This window comes from Thermobia domestica, chromosome 10, assembly GCF_964235325.1.
Source record: "Thermobia domestica chromosome 10, izTheDome1.hap1.1, whole genome shotgun sequence".
NCBI lineage: Eukaryota > Metazoa > Arthropoda > Insecta > Zygentoma > Lepismatidae > Thermobia > Thermobia domestica.
The window spans coordinates 152,244,220-152,269,030 of NC_137463.1; the positions used below are offsets into that span (position 1 = coordinate 152,244,220).

Genomic DNA, 24,811 nt, shown 5'->3' on the forward strand with positions numbered 1-24,811 from the left:
CTACGTAACTGGTTGATTCCGCAACTTAGTAATGCAGAGATAGACAACTTCGTTCTACAACAAGATGGAGCGCCGCCACACTGGCATCGTGCTGTACTCAGGTTTCTAAACGAGAACCTCCCAAACCGATGGATAGGGTGCTCTGGAGTCAATGATCAAGTTCTTTGCAAGTGGCCTCCAAGATCACCTGACCTCACTGTTTGTGACTTCTTTCTGTGGGGATTTGTGAAGGACAAAGTGTATGCACCTCCACTATCCGCAACTCTGAACGATCTCCAAGAACGCATCAGTGATGCTGTCAACTCCATCACACCGGATATGCTTCACAACGTGTGGTTGAAGCTAGATTATCGCCTCGATATTTCCGGCGTTACAGGTGGCGCGCACATCGAGTGTTTATGATTTCAATTATTGCTACAAAAACTTTTTGAGTTTATGTATCACTGTTCAAAATTTCAGCAAAATATTTCTTCGCATATTAAATTTACACTAATTTGAAACCTGGGACTGTTTCTGTGTTCACCCTGTATTCAAAATATTTTGAAATGCTAAGCATAGGAGACATTATTGTGAAAAAAACAATGTTGTTTATTTGTATTGTAGATGTGTTTTTTGTTGCAAAATTTCGTTCACTTATTGATCTGAGGGCTTTTACGAGACAAGCGAGCTTTAAAAAAATAAGTTAAGCTTGTGGAAAATTGATTAAATGAAGCACATTGACCGTTTTCGTATGATGTGCTTTGCTCACCGAGTTGTCACCAATTTCGTAAAAGAAATAATTAGGACTTAGGCCTGATATGTTACGAACTTTATAAAATGAGAAATTCGTAGCATTAAATATGATCTTAATTGTTTCTAAAATGTGAAGTGAATTACAAGACATACTTGCTCTTTATGCTGATTTTCAGCCATTCTTGATTCCATCAAATACGTTACATAAAATAAATCATTCCAATGCTAAAACCATAGCCACTGAGAACTCTGATTATCCACTTGTCTACTTTGGGTTTTCAATTCTGATTGCTGACTAGATTTCTTCGTAGCATAAACAGCGATTCGTCAATGTAGAGCTTTAGACGTAGCGTGGAGGTATGGAGTGAGAGGTATTTAGAAACTAACAATCGTAACGAATAATCAAGAGTCGCAACTTTGTGTCGATTCTTCATCAGCATTGCCAGCTAGATTGTAATTTACCCATTCGCAATAAATTTAGCCACTGTTTTCTTTTAATCCTACAAGATACAATAATTCTTTGAATTTCTTCAAATGAATTAAAATAGATCTCGTTAAATTTAATCCCTTTTACACTTATATCGTACAACACTCTCTAAAAGTGCTCAGATAGAGCTGGCTTAATTGGTTACATGCGTATCAGTAGAAAAATCATTTGATCAGAGTGGAAGGCAAGAATGTTGGATAGAGCACATAATAGTTTCTAAGTGAAGTATTGATCCGACTACGTATATCTCATAGTATTGCAGTTATGGAACTTTAAAGTTCATTTTTTCATGTTTTCGGCAGCCTATATCTCCGAAAGAAAGCAGTTGTGCATGCAGGTTGGTCTGTACTTTTTGTCTTATCTTGGTGTGAGGAATCAACTCCCAAACGTTGTCGGCGTTGTTTTGCAACACCCTGTATCTCGCTCTCTCTCTCTCTCGGGAAGTTGTAAGACAGGGCTTGTAATTTAAACATGACAGTATTTACAGGCTATTGTGATGGATCTTCTTCAAAGATGTTCCCTGCTGCCTGAACACATCGATTCCAACTTCTGGAAGCATTCCTGAAAATTATCTTTCGTAAGTGTGTGAAGAAATTTCTCCGTATATACCTGGATGTCTTCAATTAATTCAAATCTCTTCCCTTTCAGCGACAATTTTAATATAGAAAACAGATAGAAATCGACAGGGGCCAAATCAGGGGAATAAGGGGTTGCAGAAGCACAGGAATGTTGAATTTCGTCAGAAATTCCTGGATCGATAACACACAATGCGACGGTGCGTTGTTATGTAGGAGGATCCAATTTTTGTTTTCCCAGAGCCTTTTACTCTGCAAATTTTGCGCAAACGCTGAAGGACACTTTTGTAGTATTTCTGGTTGACTGCTGCCCTCTAGGAGCACGATATCCGTAGAATCGAGAAAACACCAAGATTGTCTTCACATTCGACCAACTTTATCGCGCTTTCTTCGGTCGTGCTGAATCTGGGTTCTTCCACTGAAAGGATTGGACCTTTCTGCCTCGGTCATACCCATAAACCCATGTTTCATCACCTGTTATTACCCTATTTAACAATTCTGGATCCGTTTGGGCTCGATTAAGCATGTCTTGGAACACTTCAAGTCGGTGTTGTTTCTGATCGCCTGACAATAATTTCGGAATGAATTTCGCTAACACTCCATGCATGTTCAAATCGTCAGTTAAGTTTGACTGAACCGCGTAAATACTTAAATTCAGGTCATCAGCCATCTCCCTAATTGTAAGCCTATGGTCCAAGAGCACTAAATCACATACTTTCACAATGTTTTCCTTGGTTTCTGACGTGGAAGGTCGGCTGGATCTTCGAATGAGTTGCGACCATCTCTAAATCTGTTAAACCAGTTAAACCGTTGGACCGACTCAGACATTTATCTCCAAAACCTGGTTTTTTAAGAGTTCATATGTCTCAGAAACAGATTTCCCGGTTTTAAAACAAAATTTGACACATACGCTTAGTTCCAGTTTTTCATCCATTTTGCGTAATTAATAATCCGTCACGACACACACTCACGCCCACACTCAACAAATTGCTACGCTGTACTGAACAAAGATATCCTCGTGATACCTGCAGCACATGTCAGGGCAATTATATCTACTCCTCTTGAGCAGTGGCGCCACCTGTCTTAAAAAGCACGTATATATATTGTTGTTAAACGGTGTAGACGTGTTTTTGAATCGCTCCGCAAATCTAATTAATTTTATGTGATTTGGGATTTATTGCTGATAGTGATGTTTGTGAAATTTGACACTTCGTGGTTCTTGTATATGGAGTCTTGATTGACTTCCATTTCATTTACTTCACATTCTGTTTTAATGTGTGTTCTGTTCTTGATAAGGAGATGTGAACCGTGACTTGGCCTCGAACTTGAGTGTCTTGAGTGCAGAGGTGCCACTTGGCCTTTGAAACGTTGCAGAGGCGCCTCTCGGTGATGATTTGATATAATGTCCTCTCTAGTTTGGGATACTTGTTTGACTCTTTTCAGTTAAAATTCGTTAAATTTAAAATTTCTCTAACAATAACATATAAGTTATATCAATTTTAATTGTTTCTTTTATGCAACAAACAAAATGCTTAAATTACAATATGTTTCTAGGAAATTCAAAATTACATTGTTATTTTATGTTTAAATCAAAATTGCATTGCTATTTTACACTTAAATAAGCAACAATAGCACAATAGCACTTAAATAAGAAAGTGTTACATATTTGAATAAATTCTATACAAACATTGCTACAAAAGGTATAAAAGTAACAAATCTGGGCTACTTTTGTGTCCTTTATAAGGAAAAACTTGAATTTGAAGTTTACAGTATGTCAATATTTACATCAGTTTCGCTTGCCTTTGATTACATTAATGTTTCGTCTATTTAAAATATATAATGAGATATTTGTTTCTCTAGTATATAAAAATATTAAGACATTTAGAGAATATTACTTATGAATGGAATATGTGCATATTGAAAATTATAATTATTTGTTATAGTCTTACAACTTCCATTGCTGCTTTTAAAAAAACAAGTACAGAAATTACTTATTAATAATTTGTCATAATTGTGCGGCATAAATATAGCGGTAAATTTAAATTTTCTATTTTGGACAATTTATATTCTGACCTGACTTTTTATACTGTGTGGATCATCTGGAACATATCCAGCCTAAAACTATTATTTAGTTAAAATATAACTTGTGACTAATCTTTACAATTCCCTTCTAACAAATAAACACTGTGGCCATACAATTTTATGTGATTTTCTCTCTTTGATGCTGCATCTTGATAGCTTAAACGACATCGAAATACTGTAATTCCATTTTTGTTGAGTTCAGCAACACAATAAATGCTGCCAGTTCATTCATTAAAAACTCACTAAAATCGCGGAGCGGTTTTAAAACACGTCTATACCGATCAACAATCAACAATCAAGTTATATTCAATATCGACAATGGATGAAACAGAAAATGATATAAATTCTTTTATTCCAGTTAACGAATTACATGTTAGAATCAAGAAATCATGAAACCAGACAACATAAATGTATTTCCCAGTAACCAAGAGGAATCGAACACACAATCGATAAATACACCAAATGTAGCCACTAAGTATGGGAATAACCCAAACGATTACCTTTGTTCCAAATGTGACAAATATTTCGTTAATTCAAGAGGTCTGTCAATACATAATAGTAAATGTCACAACAAAGCAAATAAGAAAAAGAAATCAGTTGGTTCTAACGCGAGATACTCTGTGTTCAATACCACTCTTAATACAAAGAATAGTAATGCAAATAACAGCGACGTGAACAACACTATACCTCTTCCCAATTATAATGAGGTCATAAGAAAATTAAAATCATCAACACCAGTTCTACGCAGATTTCCTCGGGGTGCAAGGCATACTGTGGCAGAAGCTCTATACGAAGTTATTTAGAAAATAGTAATATTTAATACTTTTGACTCCTGGATGAATCTCTTCCTTTTCCCATAGTACTTTGCATGCCCTCACATGCTGAAAAGAGCAAGAACCTCACAACATGGGTGAAGCAAAGAGTTCAGTATTGGTCAAATAGCAACCACGTTGATATCGCAAATCAATCGAAGTTAAAGACAAAAAAGTATAAAACTCGAAAGAACTCAGTCAATAACATCTTCGTCAAACACATAGAGTACAAGTTAGCCGACGGCGACATCCATGGAGTAATAAGACTACTTTCTCCGAAGACATCTTAGCTTCAACAGATGGTTCAACTTTGCACTTGTTAAAAGAAAAACATCCGCCACATATTTATGAATTTACACCTCCTGATACATCCAATTTTCAAATCGACATCAATGGAGTCTCGACCAACGAATTTCTAAGAGCACTCAAATCCTTCCCCCAGGCACATCTGGAGGTATAGATAATATGCGTCCATCTATTCTCAAAGATTTAATTCTCTACAATAATCAAGACTCCAAAGATAAGTTGGTTAAAATAATTTGCGATCTCCTCTCTTTGATAATACCAGGAAACGTTCCCAAAGAAGTAAGACCCATGGTCTTTGGAGCTTCTCTAATAGCACTAAAGAAGATATCGGGAGGAATCAGACCAATTGCAATAGGAAATACCTGGAGAAGACTTTCATCTAAAGTCATTTGCAACAGAATTAAACAACAACTGCATCTATTCCTATCTCCACATCAACTGGGAGCGGGCATACAGCAAGGAGCCGAAGTAGCGGCCCGCGCAGCACGTATATATTTCTCTTCTCCTCACCCAAAACCTAAAGCCTTCCTAAAAATTGACTTCAGGAATGCCTTCAACGAGTTAGATAGAAACTCAATGCTATCAGCTGTTAAAAATAATTTCCCTTCGATATTTCTGTATGTTCATCAGAGCTATTCAGAAGCTAGCAATTTATATTATGGAAAGAACATCATTCTCTCACAAAGAGGAGTGCAGCAGCGCGATCCCTTAGGACCAGCTCTGTTTGCAATAACCTTACAATCAATAGTCAAAATAAACACAGATCTAAATACTTGGTATTTAGACGATGGCTGTATTGCTGGAGACCCAGATGACGTTTTAAGCGCATTAAACATGATTCACGTACAAGCTAAAACAATTGGCCTACACCTCAACTTTTCAAAATGTGAGGTTAGTTTTCTCAGAGCAACAAAGGGACAGACGCAGAAATATTTCACATTATACAGTGAAACAGCTCTAGGAATTCAATTAATGTCACCGTCAAATGCTTATCTTCTCGAAGTTCCCCTTTCAACAGAAGATCGAAGAACACTAATAATGGAGAAGATAGCCAAACTAGAATTATATTTCTCACGATTATCTCTGATCTCAGCACACTCCGCTTTCTATTTACTAAAGTCTTCATTCAGTATTCCAAGAATATTGTTTTTTTCGATGCTCTTCAACACAGTGCATTTTTTAAGAAATCGCTACTGAGTACCCAGGCACAAAAGGGCCCTTAACACACACATAGCAAAATTCAAACGCACAGTGATTTTTTAAAGTGCATTTTTGTATAATGTACACTTTTGAAATAATGACATACAAAATAACGTATTTGTCAGACTTCTGCTAACCGTTTTGTTTCCGATTCAACACATCGTTATCAATACAAGAGCGCACATTTTCTTTTTTACATTTTGGCTCAGATCCGCCTTCAGTCCGGTACTTAAAGATAAAACCGTGCTATCATAATTGGATATTTTCCTTCATTTATTTATTTATTTATTTTTATATCTATAGTTTTAAGTTGTACATAGACAGGACAACGACAAAGAAACGCGACTGACACAGATTGAGAGGATACAAAACACACATTACAAGACACAAACTACTCAATAAGGAGATAACAATACGTGAACTTGACTAAACTTTTCCCTAACGAAATCATTTTATGTGTAAAGGTATGTATTCAATACTAAATATTACTACCAATACTTTATTTTTTTAAGAAACAATGTAATCAAAAATTTATTTTTATGTTTTAAATCTTACCAATGCTTTAAATCAACGCATGCAAGCCACTTTTGCTATAATGGTTCCACGTTTGCTATAATGGTTCCACGTTTGCTATAATTTTTACACTTTAAATCTCAATCTATTTCACATTGTTTGGTTTCTATCCTGTTTTAAAATGTGTTATTCCACTTGTAATTGGTAACTTTCTAGTATTATTTTCACACTTCAATTGCATTGCTTGGTTTCGTACGTGTTTAGAACATAATTGGGAAAGTTTCTCGTCTGGTTATCATAGGTTTGACGGAGGTGTTAATATCATTAGCAGTCTTAGCACCTCTATTACTGTTACGGCAATTGATATATGATCTACTATCACTGAATAAAGGACATTGACTGATTGACAAAAAAAAAAAAAAAAAAATCTGACAGTATTAAAAATAAAAAAAACACGCTGACGAAAAAAACGAAAAAATACCAGTGACTATAATCTGTGTATTAGAGATTCTAATATCTGAGTATAAGGGAAAAAGGGACAAAGGTAACCAGCGACAGATTTAGGAAAATATTTTGGTAAGGGCTTCTCTTAGGAATACTTCGTGTTTAGAAATCACAAAATGTTAGAGGAGGAGCTTGAAGATCATGAGTAACATTTGATTCGTTTCCTATAGAAATTTTAAAATTTAGGAGGAGCTCAGCCCCTTCCCAGCCAGTGTAAATCCACCACTGAAGATAACTCTGCAACAAAGAGGATCAAAAATTGTTAAAAATAGCACTTTGTATTTAATAGACAATCCCTTACTTTCTTACAAATTTGTTCCATCTATTAATTATGTCAGAAAATTAACCTGAACAAATATTAATTACCGATTTTGCCCATAACAGACACGAAATGATTTCTTGCAAGGAAATGTTAGGCCAGGATAAAACAGGTTAGGTTAAAGAGAACAATCTTTGAAAAGACTGGAATTGGGCGATAATGAGAATTGGGAATCTCTGGAAAGCAAACCAAGTAATTCTAGTAATTTTATTATTCAAGCACTCTTCCAGTAGTTTAAAGATTTATGAAGTGCACTGGGTATCCAAACTGCTGGGCCTGGGTATCCATTTGGATACAAAAAGGTAGCTTAAAAAATGCCCTGCTTCAACATAGCAAGATAAAGACCTTCTAGAACATTATGACAACGCCATAAAATCTGGACTAGAATCCATACTCAATTGTGTTCTGAAAGATAACAGCTGGCACCAGGCTTCTCTTCCTGTTAGTAATGGCGGCTTGGGTATTCGTCGAACCTTAGATATAGCTATTCCAGCCTTTATGGCTTCGCTCTACGGTTCCCGAAGTCTCATAGGGGCATTACTTCAACAGGACCTTCACCCATACATAGACTCAGAGATCACATAATGCTCTTCTACATGGGCTCTACTAGTCAGCTCTGAACTTCCTCCACTAAGCGCAAGGGCAAAGCAATCATGATGGGATGATCCCATCATCAAATCGCACTTCTCTTACCTAATGAATTCAACCAATAATCTAGAGGACAAAGCCAGACTATACGCTGTCACATCTGTTGGAGAATGTGATTGGCTTAAGGCTGTACCATCTTCTTCGCTAGGACTCCATCTACCCAATGAAAGTTTCCGAATTGCTATAGCATTACGTTTAGGTGCAGAGATTTGCGTACCTCATAAATGTTTTGCTTGCAGGAGCCTAGTAGATGAAAGAGAACTACACGGACTTTCCTGTATAAAAAGTGCTGGCAGACACCCACGACATTCCATGGTTAACGAGTTAATGAGAGCTCTTATCTCAGCAGGGATACCATCAATACGAGAACCAACTGGATGCAATCGATCAGACGGCATGAGACCTGATGGATTAACGTTGATACCTTGGAAAAGAGGTAAAACCTTGGTCTGGGACTTCACATGTGCCGACACGTTCGCTCCTTCCAATATTCCTTTTTCATCGGTTCAAGCTGGTACCATAGCTAGTAGAAAAGAAACAGAAAAGAGAAACAAATATAGTAACCTAATTGACAAATAACAATTCGTAACTATAACTGTGGAAACCAATGGAGCTTGGGGCAAAGAAGGTCTCAATTTTATCAAGGAAGTGGGTCAACAAATTACTCTTCTAGCTTTTTAACCCACTTTTTAACACAATGTACAATCATGGCCGTTCAAAGAGGCAATGTTGCCTCAATTCGTGGAACTATACCACCAGGAAAAGAATGAGACGAAATCTTACTCCTATGAAAAATGCCTCATTGAACAAACTCATCCATGGAATAGATAAGGAATCATCTTTCGAAGTACTCCATGTTTCGTGGAATGAATTCCAAATAATGAGAAAACGGCGTGTGCTATATTTCACCGCGAGGACAAACATACATACATACACATACACATACACACACACACACACACACACACACACACACATATATATATATATATATATATATATATATATATATATATATATATATATATATATATATATACAGATGGTGATCAGAAAAATGGAAACACCTGTAGCTGGCAACACGTCAGATGTATGGGTTGGCAGTGGTGTCGTGGCGCCCGCAGCGTCGGACCGCTGGTGGTGGTGTGTTAGGTCGGTCTCCATACTACGTCAGGCGCAGTGGAACAGAAGTGTCCAGTGGCTGCAGCAGACGGAGGTAGTGTAAAATGGGAGAACTCTCAGATTTTCAAAGAGGGAAAATTGTTGGTGCGCGGTTATGTGGAGTGAGTGTGACGGCAGTGGCTACTGTGTTAGGTGTGTCGCATGGGACAGTGTCGAAGGTGATGACGGCCTACACAACACACGGGAAAACCACATCGGGGAAGCGGAACAGTGGGCGGAACCGTCGTGCCACTGCGGAGCAAGTGACGGAGGAACTCAATCAGCACCTCCCCCACCCTGTTTCGACAATCACAGTCCGCCGCAAATTACATGACATAAACTTACGGGGTCGTGTTGCACGGGCCAAACCGCTCATCAGGGACCATAACGCTTTCGCACGCCGCAAATGGTGCCGCGATCATGCAACTTGGACCGTTGAGGACTGGAAACGTGTGATATGGTCGGATGAGTCATCCTTCACCCTATTTCCAACCACGGGCCGTGTTTATGTGTGGAGAACGCCCAAAGAAGCTTATGATCTGCAGTGTCTCCGCCCAACTGTGAAACATGGCGGCGGCTCGGTGATGCTGTGGGCCGCCATATCATGGTTTTCATTGGGTCCTGTGGTCACACTTAGCGGACGAATCACTGCCAACGATTATGTCGCAATTTTAGGAGACCACTTGCATCCTATGGTCCGGATGTTGTTCCCAGACAATGACGCCATCTTCCAGGATGATAATGCACCCATTCACACAGCTGGCGTTGTTGAAGCGTGGTTTGAGGAACATCGGGATGAAGTTCAACACCTCCCCTGGCCCGCCCAATCCCCAGATCTCAACATAATTGAACATCTGTGGTCCGTCTTGGAAACACGACTCCGGCGACGATTTCCATCTCCATCCTCTCTCACAGAACTGGCCGATGCCCTGCACGAGGAATGGTGTAAAATTCCACTTGCTACCATTCACGACCTCTGTGTCTCCATCCCACGTCGCATCAAGGCTATTCTGAAGGCGAAAGGTGGCCCGACACCATATTAATCTGATAAGTTGCAATTTCGTTCAGGTGTTTCCATTTTTCTGATCACCATCTGTATATATATATATATATATATATATATATATATATATATATATATATATATATATATATATATATATATTTGTATGTGTATAAAATGAGATGAAGTCTTTAAACGGTATGGGAAAATTCATGAAGAATCGGAATGAAACAAAATGTAAATACATGACTAAAGGGAACTATATACATATATATGCATCGCTAATATTAGAAGTCAGACGTTTATTTCTTTTTATGAAGTAATATAGTATCTATGAATGAGATAGTGTTGTGTGTGTAACAGCTAGAAACTGTGTATTGAAGAAATAATCAAATTTGTCGATAAATAATATAAATATATAAGATTAGTCATCATTGCAGTAAAAATGTTTAAATTCATGCCTTGCCTACGTGCTCTTTGCGCGATACTTCAGTAGAAGGAAAATTTCACTTGTATTGATGTCTAATACAATTCTATACTGCCGTGAACTCACCCCAAGGATCGTGCTTGGAACCTTAGATTGCCACATTTATGCTGTCAAACCTGAGCCCAACACAAGTATCCGAACCGTAGGAATTAATGTCGTCTAAGACAGGAACTACTAACCACAATTTATTCTTCTTTCTTGGGTAAAACGCAAAGTAATCCGTGAGAATACTTCGATTCATTTGGTAAGAAGAGGATGAATTCCAGCGGTATATTGTTGTAATAGACGACAGCTTAGGATGGCTTACGAGCCCGAATTCAGTTAGTTTCAATTTTTACTCACGTGCAACATTGATTTATGGAATATATAATATATTAAATCCATTTTCACTAAAGCAGATATCGACATATTCTGCAAATTTTATTTATATCAGTTCTTGCTCTTGTGATTAATTTTCTTGACATTTACTCTTTATACTTTCCAAATAGAACTGGAGTCAATCCATCTCAAGTGGTCCAAAAGTAATGAAAGCTGTTGCTCGACTATCTCCGAAAATTATAGAAATTGGAGTATGATGAACCTTGTGTATGAGGTCAATAATATCATTCACGTTGTCGTATGTACAAGTGTTCCTGAATTACGGCAACCTTTGTTATCGGTGGAGTGTCATTTTATGCATTTGCAAGCGTGTACGAAAACTATAGTTGCTCAGGATGTACGATTCAGACGAACAGAAAACAAAAACGAGTGCTTACAGCCTAAATAAATATACTGGGTGCAAACCAATACATGAAATCATCAGAAAAATTACAGAAAATTGCATTTTTAAAGGGGCTGTATGTTGAAATGGCATAAAGTGGTTTGTTTATAAGTTTTGTGCTGAATACTATTGCATGTAAAGAGTCTGTAGAAATATCTACAGCTATGATACTACTGGTACTGTAGATTTATAGGGGTCTGAAAGTTGGAGTTTGTAATTTTGATGGCATTTTTGAGGCGTAATATCTTAGGAGAGCAAAGTGCTAAAAATTGCTGCGTAGGCTACATATATATATATAAGTATTTGGATGTTTCATACTAGATTTCAAAAACTACGCATGGTTCAGCAATTAGGCCCGCTTTCGGTTGTGTTCAGTTGTACAAAAGCTTGAGAGTAGCGTTTGTTCCGTCTTTCTAGCTCCATGATATTGCCACGTCTATTGGATATTGGATATTGGATATTGGGATATTGGGAGAGGGGGTTAGCTCCCCACTTGTACCCACAACATTCATCGTCGAACTAGATCGCAGTATTAAGGCATTCAATGTTTCAGTAAAGTATCATTGAACCAATCTCAGTTACGGAAGTTAATGTGTTTACAAGGTTACGTTATATATCATAGACAGATGTATGTATCCGAGCCCCGATTGCTCTATTGGTAGAGCATTGGCTGCATTCGGGAGGTCCGGGTTAAATTGCTGCATCGGCCACCCTGACTGGAGTTTTCCATATTCCCGCTAGATGAATGCCGGGATGGTACCTATACTATACTGGCCCTGGCCACTACCTTTTCCCATCCTTTCCCACGGCATAGGCTATACATTAGGTGGTTCGAAAAAAATCATTTTTCTATTTCCGGAACGCTATAGTGCGCAAAAGTATATAGTAGTGCGCTATAGTGCCATTGGTATAGACAAGAAAAACCCAAAAAGACATTTTTTTTTATTTATATATCTTCCGGTCCCGCATTGCCGTTGAAATTTGAAAAATCGGGTAAAAAAATAAAGTTTCAATATTTTTTTGAAACGACTAAAGAATATAGGATGAGGATCCTATATGGCCTAAAAGTTCTTTCAAGTACGTAAAAGCAAGGTTAAAATAAATAAACTATATTTATATGTTATCTTTTGGTCGCGCATCACTGTCAAAAATTTGCAAAATTTGCGAATTTAGCAAAATTTGAGAGTTTTAACTTTTTTATTTAATTTTCTTAAAACAAGCAAGATAATTACGCTACTCACCACAAGGGGGTGGCTGCACTTGGAGTTTCACTACCCAACCATCCATCCAATGATTAGGGTGTATTATTTACTATAGTATTAACACATTTATAATTTCACATAATTCGTCAACTACTAGTTTCTATTTTCCCCTTTATTTTTGTCCATTACTAACTCTGATTTATGCGGGGGCAGTGGTGGCATAATGGTATAGAGTTAACCTCTTGTGCATGGGATTCTTGGTTAGATCCCAGCTCGCGCCAAATGACTTTTGTTGTGGACAAACACTGTGTGTGTTGATTTTCTTGAGACTCTCCCATTTTCTCCCACATTCCACCACTTCATTCATTTTCCATCATGATAGTCTCCTTTAGCCTTGCCGACATTATCGTAGGAAGTAATATTTAAAAAGTTCCACTTTCTCATTTTTTTCTGATTTATGCGAAAATGTAGACATGGATGATCTTGACAATAGTGTAGCTCTGATGAAGCCATCTCTAGCACTGTGTCCACACACTATATTGGAAGCTTCCGTCACAAGCTTAACGCATCTTCCGACAGCATGAGTATGACATGGGAACTTCTTGAAATGCATAACTAGCATAGTGTCTGCTAATAAATTATCTTAGTTAGTCAGTAGTCAATGGTCTTAACAAAGGAGGAGAAGTAAGATTACAACTATCCCATTGTATTATTTCGGTGTAATCTTTAGCTACAAAGTTCATGCTTGGTGGCAAAAATGTCTAATAGGATCACTTTCAAAAGCTGCTTTCCTTGCCTTCAAAAGTTGTCTGTACCTAAGCTTTCGAATGTGGTTTCTGTCATCAATGGCCATCGCAAAAAGCAAATTTTCGGGATGAGCAAAGTAAGCATTCCGTTTTGTAACGGGATCTACAACTTTTTCAGCTCTTCTGGCAAAATACCGCGTTTTCTGAATGGTCTCGTAAACATGTTGTGGACTTTCGGTCAAGTTGTTGCTCAACTTAATAGCAAACCACATAGGCATATGTAACTTTAAGATAAAGGTAACAATTTGCCTCATTATCTGAAGGACTTTCCACACTAATCTATAGCCGCAGGACTCTATTAACCGTAATGAGCCATCTTGAATGTGACAAAGTGCCAGAGTCACGAACTGAAAAGTCTTCAAAGCAGTCTGAGGACTTTATTGAGTATTTGCCTGTCTATTCAGGAATCACAGAATTTATAGGTTCAAATTCAAAAACTGGTAGAGTGTGTGGACACAGTGCTAGAGACGGCTTCATCATAGCTACACTATTGTCAAGATCATCCATGCCTACATTTCCGCATAAATCAGAAAAAAATGAAAAATGAAAGCCATAAGTTTTATGTCCCACGATTATGCCAGCTAGGATAAAGTAGACAGTGATTATGAGAAATGAATGAAATGGTGAAATGAAGAATGTGGGGGGAAACGGGAAAATCCCGAGAAAACTCATGCACACAGTATTTGTCCACCACAAAGCTCACTTGGCGCAAGCTGGGATCGAGCCAAGAACCCCATAGACCAGAAGTGAACGTTTTATCACTGAGCCCCCGCTGCCCCGCCTAAATCAGAGTTTAAAATCATTAGTAATGGACAAAAGTCAAGGGGAAAATGGAAATTAGTAGCTGACGAATTATGTGAAATTATAAACTTGTTAATACAATAGTAAATAGTACACCCTAATCATAGGATGGCTGATTGAGTAGTGAAACTCCAAGTGTAGCCACCTCCTCGTGGTGAGTAGCGTCCTTATCTTACTTCTTTTAAGAAAATTTAAAAAAAAATGTTAAACTCTCAAATTTTGCTAAATTCGCACATTTTTCAAATTTTTAACAGTGATGCGTGACCAGAAGATAACTTATAAATACAGTATTTTAATCTTGTTTATACATACTTGAAGTAACTTCTAGACCATATAGGGTCCTCGTCCTATATTTTTTAGTCGTTTCAAAAAATATTAAAAATTTATTGTTTTTTATCGGATTTTTCAAATTTCAACGGCGATGTGGGACCGGAAGATATATAAATAAAAAAATGTCTTTTTGGGTTTTTTCTTGTCTATACCAATGGCAACTTTTGCGCACTATAGCGTTCCGGAAATAGAAAAATATTTTTTTTCGAACCACCCTACTATACATTCCATTCAATTCAATGCAATTGAATATATATATGCAATTCAATACCTGTATATACACAACTCAATACTTGTATATATACAATTCAATCTCGGTATATACAATTCAATACCTGTATATATGCAGTTCAATAACTATATATATGCAATGTAATTCATTACCTGTATATATTAAATCGCATTGAATTGAATGCAATGTATGGCAAATTGTCATCTATGACCTATTCCATGGGAAAGAATGGGGAAAGGTAGCGGCCAGGGCCAGTTTAGTATCGGATCATCCCGGCATTCACCTGGCAGGACTGAAGAAAACCCCAGTCAGAGTGGTCGGTCCAGCAATTTAACCTGGACCTCTCGAATGTAACCTAATGCTCTACGAATAGTGCTACCGGAACTCGGTATATATATATCCATCTATGCTGTATAACGCAACCTTGTGAACACATTAACTTCCATGCCTGCGATTGGATTTCAATGACACTTTACTGATACATTCAGTGCCTTAACACCGCGTTCTAGTTCGACTATTGGTGTCGTGGGTGCAAGGGGGGAGCTAAGCCCCTCACCCATATAGATGTGGTAATACTATGGAGCTAGAAAGACGGATCAAACTCCACTCGCAAACTTTTGGACAACTGAACACAAACGAAAGCGGGCCTAATTGCTGAATCATGCGTAGTTTTTGAGATCTAACATGAAAAATATCCAAACATTTTAATTTTTGCGAGCTACGCACGTCACGCACATGCTTTCTTTGCGTTTTTACCATGCCCTTCCTATTTTCTCCATGTAATGTGTCACGATTTTTCTTGTAATAGTTTATTCATATACAGAATTACTTCGTAGCCTAAGCTACAATTTTCTGGACTTCGACCTTCTGAGATATTACGCCTCAAAAATGCCATCAAAACTACAAACTCCAACTTTCGGACCCATAAATCTACAGCACCAGTAGTATCATAGCTGAAAATATTTCTACAGACTCTTTACACGCAATAGTATTCAGCACAAAGCTTATGAACCTCCACTTTATGCCATTCCAACATACAGCCCCTTTAAAAGTGCAATTTTCTGTACTTTTTCTGGTGATTTCATGTATTGGTTTGCAATCCAGTATATTTATTTAGAAGCAAGAATATATATTCTCCTTGTACGTCTGTCTCTCTTGTGAACAGTGGTTTTCGTTTCATGTTCGTCTGAATCGTACGTCCTGAGCAACTGTAGTTTTCGTACACACTTGCAAATGCATAAAATGGCACTCCACCGACAACAAAGATTGCCGCCATTCAGGAACACTTGTACATACGACAACATGAATGATGTCACACACAAGGTTCATCACACTCCATATAATTTTTGGAGATGGTAGAGCAACTTACTCTGGACCACTTCGTATGGATTGACCCAGTGTTGAATTAATACCGTACATCAAAAGTTGATAATTTAAGTAATATAGCAATATTATTTTTCGTGCTGCTAATATAATGATTTTAACTTTTCTTTTAGGTCCTCATTTTAGACGAATGAAAAAAAATGAGAGAAAAGAAGCCTTGAGATCTCAATATTTTTTCGATTGTAACTGTAAACATTGTATTCAACAACAAGACTTCGATTTTCAAGTAGGTGTAATCCACATTTAAGCTCTGGAATTCTTACTTGCATTAAAATTAGTAGCTAATGCAACTCCTTTGAATTATAATTACAATTCGAGTGCAGAGAACACAAGTTTAAGCGTAAGTTACTTAATTATAAATATACTTCTATAAATGTGATTCTGTTTCAAACACACGATTTCCAACGCTTATCTGACGTATTTTTGGCAGGCGAATGGATGAAATTACTTAGGAAGTGTTGTTCGAAAGTATAGGTGGTGACACTATTTTTATAGGAGCACTTTAATAGGTAATTGAGGTATATACCTTTGATTAGCCGTATGCTTTGAATTTTCATGCAAAATGTTTAAAGGCGTATTATGTTGTACTAGATCATAAATAGACAGTAGTTTTTATGCTGACGAAATGAGACAATCCGTCTGTTATTTTACAATTGGCTATAAGCTGGTGGAAAAGCCTAATAATAGAATTTAATAGTAATTAATACAATAATGACGTTTTAGAATTTTGAAGAGTAAACATAAATTGTAAGGTAAAATTAAAATAGTGATTAAAGAAACATCAATAAGAAGAAGAAAAAAAATGAAAGGTTCAGGAAAGCTACTGTCTTAGTGAGCTAAGACTAACAAAGAAACTTCTTCTGATGTCACACGAAATGTGGAACGAGACTATGGTCAATCGATTTATGTTAGTGAACACGAGAATCCACAGGCGGGAAAAACCCTCGAGCGCAACCGTTCCGTACTTATGGGTGGAAATAGGGGCACTGCCAATACAACACGTTGTGGATAATGAGACGAAATATGGCGTGAGTTCGATGAAAATTTGCATAGAAGCGAAGTTAAACATATACTACAATGTGACATTACATTCGACAATACTCTGACAAGTGAAGGCAGAATCGTAGCACGTAACGACAGAGGAGAAGGGCGGGTAAGCGTGGAGTATAGCGTAGGGGAAAAGTTCCATAGAAGGTATGAACACATACGAGCCGGACTTGAGGGGAATAACATAGTAATACGAGGGCTAGTCAAGAAAGACTTGGACTGATTTTTTTTTCTAGGCAATTTATTATTACTCAGCAACAGGCACATGATCCTTTTCAAAGTAGTCCCCGCCCATTTGAATGCACTTTTTCATTCGAGTCTTCCAGTCCTCAAACACGTGTCGCAGGCCATTCTTTGAGAGGTCCTTCAAAACCGCCTCCGATGCCTTCAGAACCTCGGAATTATCGGAGAAGCGGCGTCGACGCAGTCTGGATTTTAGGGCAGGGAATAGAAAAAAGTCGCACGGTGCGGTAGGCGTCTCCACCATCCTCAAACCTTTGCAACAGCTCCCTGCAAGTCTCCACTCGAACGGCCTTCTGCTCTGGTGTCAGGAGTCGCGGAATCCATCGCGCACACACTCGGCTCATGTGGAGGTAGTCATGCAAAATTTTGAAGGCACTGCCATGAGATATGCGTAGTGCGGCTGCCAGATCGTCGATACTGATGCGGCGATCTTCTCTAACAATGACTGCTGCCGTGTTAATGTTCACCTCAGTAACAGCTGACGCTGATACACCTGGTCCACCAGCTTTCGTGATTGTCATTCGGCCCTCTTTAAACTCTTTGAACCACCAGAACACGGTACTTCGTGGCAGAGCGTCATCTTTGTAGGCTGCTCTCAACATTCCTAGAGTTTCTGTTGCACTTTTCCCCAGGCGATAGCAGAACCGTATAGCTGCAAATTGTTCATCTCGTAATGACTCCATTTCTTCTACAGGCGACTTCTAGAGGCGGCGCAGAACATCACCTGCAATAAAAAGTCGTGGTTACCAAACATGCAATGATTCCTTAACAACATTTTATATATATGCACAGCAAGACCCACCCTACTTGTATGCCAAACTATGAAGCTCCAGCGTTAACAGAACTGCCGGGAAAAAAATCAGTCCAAGTCTTTCTTGACTTGCCCTCGTATATCATGGACATGGTCAAGTACATTGGTTGAGAGAGATGAGTGAAATGGCGGAATGAAGAAAGTGGGAGGAAACGGGAGAAGCCCGAGAAAACCCACGAGCACGGTGTGTGTCCACCACAAAGTCCACACGGCGCGAGCTGGGATCGAACCGGGGACCCCAAGCACCGGAGGTGAACGCTCTACCACTGAGCCACCGCGCCCCCTTCTCCCATCGAGAAGCGAAACCGGGACCACATGCACCACCGCTAGTCCCTAGATCAGTGGAGAGCGCTAAGAGTCAATTTTGATAACATTCGACATAGAGTATTTAAGAAAAAAAACAAACCAAAATTATAACCTCTGTCAACAACAGTGGGAGTCAGTAGCACTCGATAATGAAACGTAGATACCAACTTCATATGCAAGCTGAGAAAATAAACTTTTCGTTTGAAATCAGTTCGGGGATTGAACTAATTGGTGTTAATCCTCACTACATAAGAAGGATTACCTGTTCACTGGCCTGTACCTTTAAAGCAGTTATTCTAGTTTCAAACGTTTCAAGAAGTGAAAATCACGTAAGTATCTATTGATTAGTACATGCTAACAACACTGCTGATGAAAGTTTATTCTCAGCGCCACTTTCAAAGATGATGTATTAAATATAATCCAAAGTTTTAAATAAGAAGGAATCTAGAGATATATTAAATTGTACTGATGCCTTTTTATATTTTGTTCAGAGATAATGACGCGTACAATTGGTGAAGAAAGTAAGATCTCAAGAAGATGGAAAGTATTTGTTCTGAAACATTATAAAAAGTTTATACCAGCAAGATACCTATTGCTAAGTATACGTTCGGAATATTAGTGGGATTATAAGTATGATAATGATTATAATAATCACCTTGTTATACTATTCTGTAAATTCTCTACTTTAGAAAAAATGAAAAGAAAGAAAATAGTGTATACTTATCTTGAATGCAGTTTTGTTAGAATCTCCGTACTAGAACTGTCAAAATTACCAAAATTTGTTGAAATAGATTTTTTAAATACCGAAGTTTCGGTGTTGTAAATATCGAAACATCGAACAATACTGAAATATAGGGAGAACTTTGTGGCTAAATTTGACACACAAATTTTCTGTCCTTTAGCCCCGGCAAATAGCAGATCAATATGTTGTAATACAGTGTTGGGCTATTATGTGGGCAAAACTGTGTCTGACCTCATTCTTATTATTAAAACGTGAGATTAACGATTGTTTTGACATAGCATGGGATTAAGGGAAATGAACTTAAATCAGGGTTCTCACCTACTTGGAAAATCTGAAAAGGTCAGGGAATTCAGTTTACTAGTAAAAGATGTTGGTAAGGTCACTAATTTCATGAAAAGCTGAATAAATCTGGAAAAGTCAGAGAATTTTAAGATTACTCTGAGAGCCCTCTTCTCTTTTTGCCTTAACCGGGCTATTCGGCAGAGGTTATTTTATAAAATAAGTTTGTCTTTCTTGCAGAACTTCTCTATCGATACGCACTGTATATATGTACAGTGATCCGAAAAAAAAGTCACATATATTGTAACTTCCACATTTTTATTAATACCTTAGTTTTCTCCATATGTTAGTGCTTCTTTGTGCTTTCCTTAACAGAGCAGTACGGTAATGAACAGTTTTGTATGGTTTTTGAGAAAAAATAAAGCAAAATAATAAAATTATAAGCAAAAGATCTTTATTGTAATAAAACCTTAGTCGGACAAATCATTACGCGAAGAATATTCCGCGGAAATTAGAGGGAAAATGACAGTGCACAGGTACTAGGAACACTTACAAATATGTAAAGTTTAAAGAAGAGGACCTACGTATTTCTGCGATAAGCATACATTTCACGCTTCTTGCACAGTTCCAATATGCAAAATCAATCAATGTCTCCAGCTGTAATTACTCAGAAAGACAGAAAATGGCTCTTTAAAATTTGAAGTGTGATCCTGTGCTTGGAGTGATTCTATTAGCAATATTACAACGATTTCTTTTATAATTTACCTTTCTAATCAAGCAAGTTTAGTAATACTGTTGAAATTCTAGAAGCAAAGAGTGGCTTTTCGAACCTGAGTGTTCAGAAGGTGTTTTCTTTCAATGTAGAGAAACTTTGTTTTTAATATGAAGTTCTATTTTGAATGCTTAAAGAAACAAACATCAGATGAACTGTCACGTATCAAAGCTCAGTCACATTTATTTGCCATTTTCATTAAAACAATAATCTGGATTTTTATAAAGAGATTTGAATAAATCTTTTAAAAAATGTATACTGCTTCAAATTGAATTAAATCGCATTTGAAATAATCTGTAATATCTTCCTTCTCTTATTTATTTACATCAAATATTTACTTGTGTACTTTATAGCATGAGTATTAGTTGCTATGTAAGACAGAATTATCTATAACTTGAGTTTAATTAGAAAATTGATATATTTAGAAATCAATAAGTTTTTGAAAATGAAATACATATATAATAATTGTTGTATTTGAAATATATTTTGCTTAATAGTGTAATTATTTGCCCCGCCAGCCTTGCAATAGTGGGCAATTCAATCTGTCAATCTCATCATTTTACTTATTTCGTTTCAATCTTTATGGAATTTAGTATAAGTTTATGAAATATTCATGAATCGATCTAACAGTGATGAAAAGTCAAATTTAACATATTTAGTAAGATCACCTTGAAGCTCGTGTGTGTGGTACGCTAGATTTCAAGCTCGCTTCTTGATGGAACAGCTTAGAACGCATTACGAAAGGTTTGAAACCCTCTTTAAAATTTAACCTCACTACTCATATAGCCTTAATGCTTAAGGAGGTTAACCTCTAAAGTAACTATTAACAGAGCCAAGTAATTAGCTCGTTAACTTTGGAATTGAACGTCCCAATTTCGATCCCTGACCTCGTTGAAGCTGTTACTTTTGTGGAACTTAATATTTTAGTAAGGCCATGTAATAAAACTCATTGGATAAATATATTTTGTTTAATTTCTCTTCATGTTAAATCATGTTCGATAAAGTCAGTTTTGGGGTACGAATATTCAATTTCTGTTCATAGTGCTTGTAATTTGCGGTACAGATTGAAGTAATAATATTGGCTTGAACTGCTTTATTACCCACGTAACGTTTCTATGCTGCAATTACATCTAATTATGACTTAAATCTTTATCATGATAAGAATTTAAAAGCTCCGTATCTTCAACTAAAATATTGCACTCTCTTCGGAAAGCAGTGTCATATATATGTATATTTAATGAGAAAGATCTCATTGCTTGTAATAATTAACAAACTGGTTGCAAGTTTATTTAAATGAATTATCCTGAAATCTTACTCATCGTTATTAGAAACATTGTAAGATAGCTATCTGGTGGTTTGGACAAATTATGAGAGACTGAGAAATTTGTATCTCATCGAATAGAATATCTCAAAGTAAATGGAGTCGCATATGGGGCCGAACTTGAAAGAGGATATGGGAATAAAGAAACGAAAGAAAGCAATGTTAAACAGTGGAGATAGCGAGAGACAGAGAAGAAATATAGTAAACCAACAAACTGAGTGAAGTTGACTACATCAAGTGAGTAAAAATTATATAACTTTGGATACAGTGTTCACCAAAAACATGAAGACATGAGTGCTGAAACTGCTGTTAGGCTCTATTTTCTAACGGATTTTGGGTCAGAGAGATTAGTTTATACATATCTGAAAACCAGAGATAGATAAAATGAAGATAAGAATATTGTAAACATATTGGTTACACAGACGCTTAATTCCATACTTCATGCTAAAAGCGTGCCTTATGATTAATCCAATCTTAGTTTATCAGTTGTTCAGACAGCATGAGTGAGTTCGATTACTATTGCCACTGCTGACAATGCTTAAGTGAAAGAAGTCCTAATTTTTACACGGAAACTCAAACTATTTTATTCTCGTGTTATGATGGGCGAAATATATAATACTAAAAATTATAAAATTTGTGATGTTCACTACCGAGATTCGATCCTTTAATCTACTCACAAGTTCGATACTTAAACTTCTACACTAATTTCTTGTTCGTATATAGTTTGAAGGAAAGTTGATTTAAAGTGTATGTAGGAATTTATGTGATAGACTAAACCTTTTTTTTTTTAATATATACATATATATACAGCTTGAAGAAGGAGAAGGTTTGAGGACTTCTTTGCAATCCAGGTGTCTGTATAGCGAGCATTTGATAATGTTTTATTATTATATTAGTTAAAATATTATGGGAAAGAGCTAAATTAAATAACAAAAACAAGAAGTGGGCCCTATATAATTGAATATTGTAGGTAAGAAACTATTCATAAAGCTTGCTTTTCTTTAACCTTTTGTAATTAATGTCGCAAATCATCCGATGCTTTGTACTGCACAGAAAATTTGACCTGAGATCACAGATAACCAATTCCCATGAAATTCATCGCATATTGATACAACATCGCGAGATTTATTACAGTAGTTTCACGAAAAAGAAAATTAGTCCTTTACCTACAACATTCAATCATATACTACGTGTTTCCCATAATTGCGTTTCCCGACAATATATAAACTTCATAACCTATATAGCCTACTTTAAATAAAACTCAGTGTACTATAATTATGTATATATGTCCCAGCATAACCTAACGTCTGGAGTAATGCCAACCAACATATAACTTACACAGACACACATAATTTATAATCTGCAAACTAATACTATGAGGTTAGACACTAGGGGTGGAGATGGTAAGGGGTACAATATAAAAATACTCGAAGAGAAATCGATATTAGTGTCAAGTCCATGGTTTTAGAGGTTGTTGAGATGAATAATTACACTCCCGAACACACTGAAACTTAAGTTTAATCGAATTAAACGAATAGGACTCAAGAAACTTTGGAACCCTGTAATAGTATAGTAGTAGTTGCAACAGCAGTAGTACCGTAGTAGTGATGGTAGTAGTTGTAGCAGTAGAAGGCATGTTGTGGCAGTTTGAGAGAAGATAAATTTCAAGTGGTGAACGTGGAATCCTGTGCGCCATAAAGTCGCCCCTCACACTAATCTTATTAAGTATGTTAAATTCGACTTCTCATCACTGTCAGATCCGTTGAGGAATGTTTCATAATTTTATAGTATATTCCACGATACTTGGAATAAAATAATTGCAACAATGAGATCAACAGTTTTAATATATTTTGCTTCAATCCCCGTGAAAGAAAATAACAAGCCCAAATAGAAGTCATTTTCCAGAAGAAAAAATTTGCCTTTTCTTCTTTAGGGTTTTCCTCAATATAGAATATTTTGACGAAAAATTGCAGAAACATTCTCCCAGTTGTGGATTGATAATATTTTAAAATGTATATATTTTACCACATTTAAAAACAGTAACGTTATAAAACAGCTAAACAATATTAATTTAACTGCTGTTCTTTGCTTTTCCGATTTCTTTCTATATTCCTATACTTTCTGTATCTTATCATTTCTTATTTTATATCCATTTGACTGTCACTTGAATCTTTTTATTTTATGAATTATGTATGTAACTCCATTCATTTTCCTTATCCCTGTCCTCTTCTTATTGAGGGTTTCAGAGTGAATAAATCTCTCTTGTGACACTATGTTGGGGAAATCTTCCTTAGACTGCATTACTTAAAGGGAATGTTTCTGTAAACAACATGAAAGGAACTGCTTTTTTTTATGAACTACGCATATCGTTTGCAAGGAACATTGCCAACGAGCCTCTGACTCTGGGGAAAAGTTAGAGTTAACAACCCTCAAGTTCTCACGATCGCCTCCTGTCCACTGCTATTTTGCTTTTCCACTTCCATTGTTTAACGGTGAAAGTGATGTGTATATATATTTCCATGCCTACCAAGAAAAGAAAAGAATGGAAGAGAATACTAGCCCTGAAAAGAGCTGTTTATATATGTATTTTTAATGGAACTACTGCCTGGAACACTTTTAGCATGCTTTCATTGTCTGTGAAGAAAGCTTTGGCTAAGAGCGACTTCCTCCCTTGCATCCGTAACAATGTCCCATAAGGCATTCTTTCTGGATGGTGGCGGATTAGGCAGTTTTCTTTCATCACTCTTTTGACCTCTTCCCATACTATCTCAATAATATTCACATCGACTCCACGCGGAGGCCAATCTAGGACATCTAGATCAGGCTGCTGCGAGAGCCAATTCTGGACTGATTGACACATACTGACCGGAGACCTGTCGTGCTGCAATTGGATTACTCCATCGGGATAGAGAAAACGCACACATGGCAACATAACATCCCGAAGGAT

The 24,811-nt window shown here is 37.0% G+C and overlaps 1 protein-coding gene across 2 annotated transcripts in view; it reads left to right on the plus strand.

Annotated features, from left to right (window-relative positions):
* LOC145662774 (protein-lysine N-methyltransferase SMYD4-like) overlaps window positions 1-24,811 on the plus strand; it is a 283,052-nt gene that overhangs the window by 183,561 nt on the left and 74,680 nt on the right. For both annotated transcript variants that reach the window (XM_081728644.1, XM_081728645.1), the window contains one exon: window positions 16,457-16,569. In XM_081728644.1, the coding sequence (XP_081584770.1) occupies window positions 16,457-16,569 (113 nt within the window). The remainder of the gene's footprint in view (window positions 1-16,456; window positions 16,570-24,811) is intronic.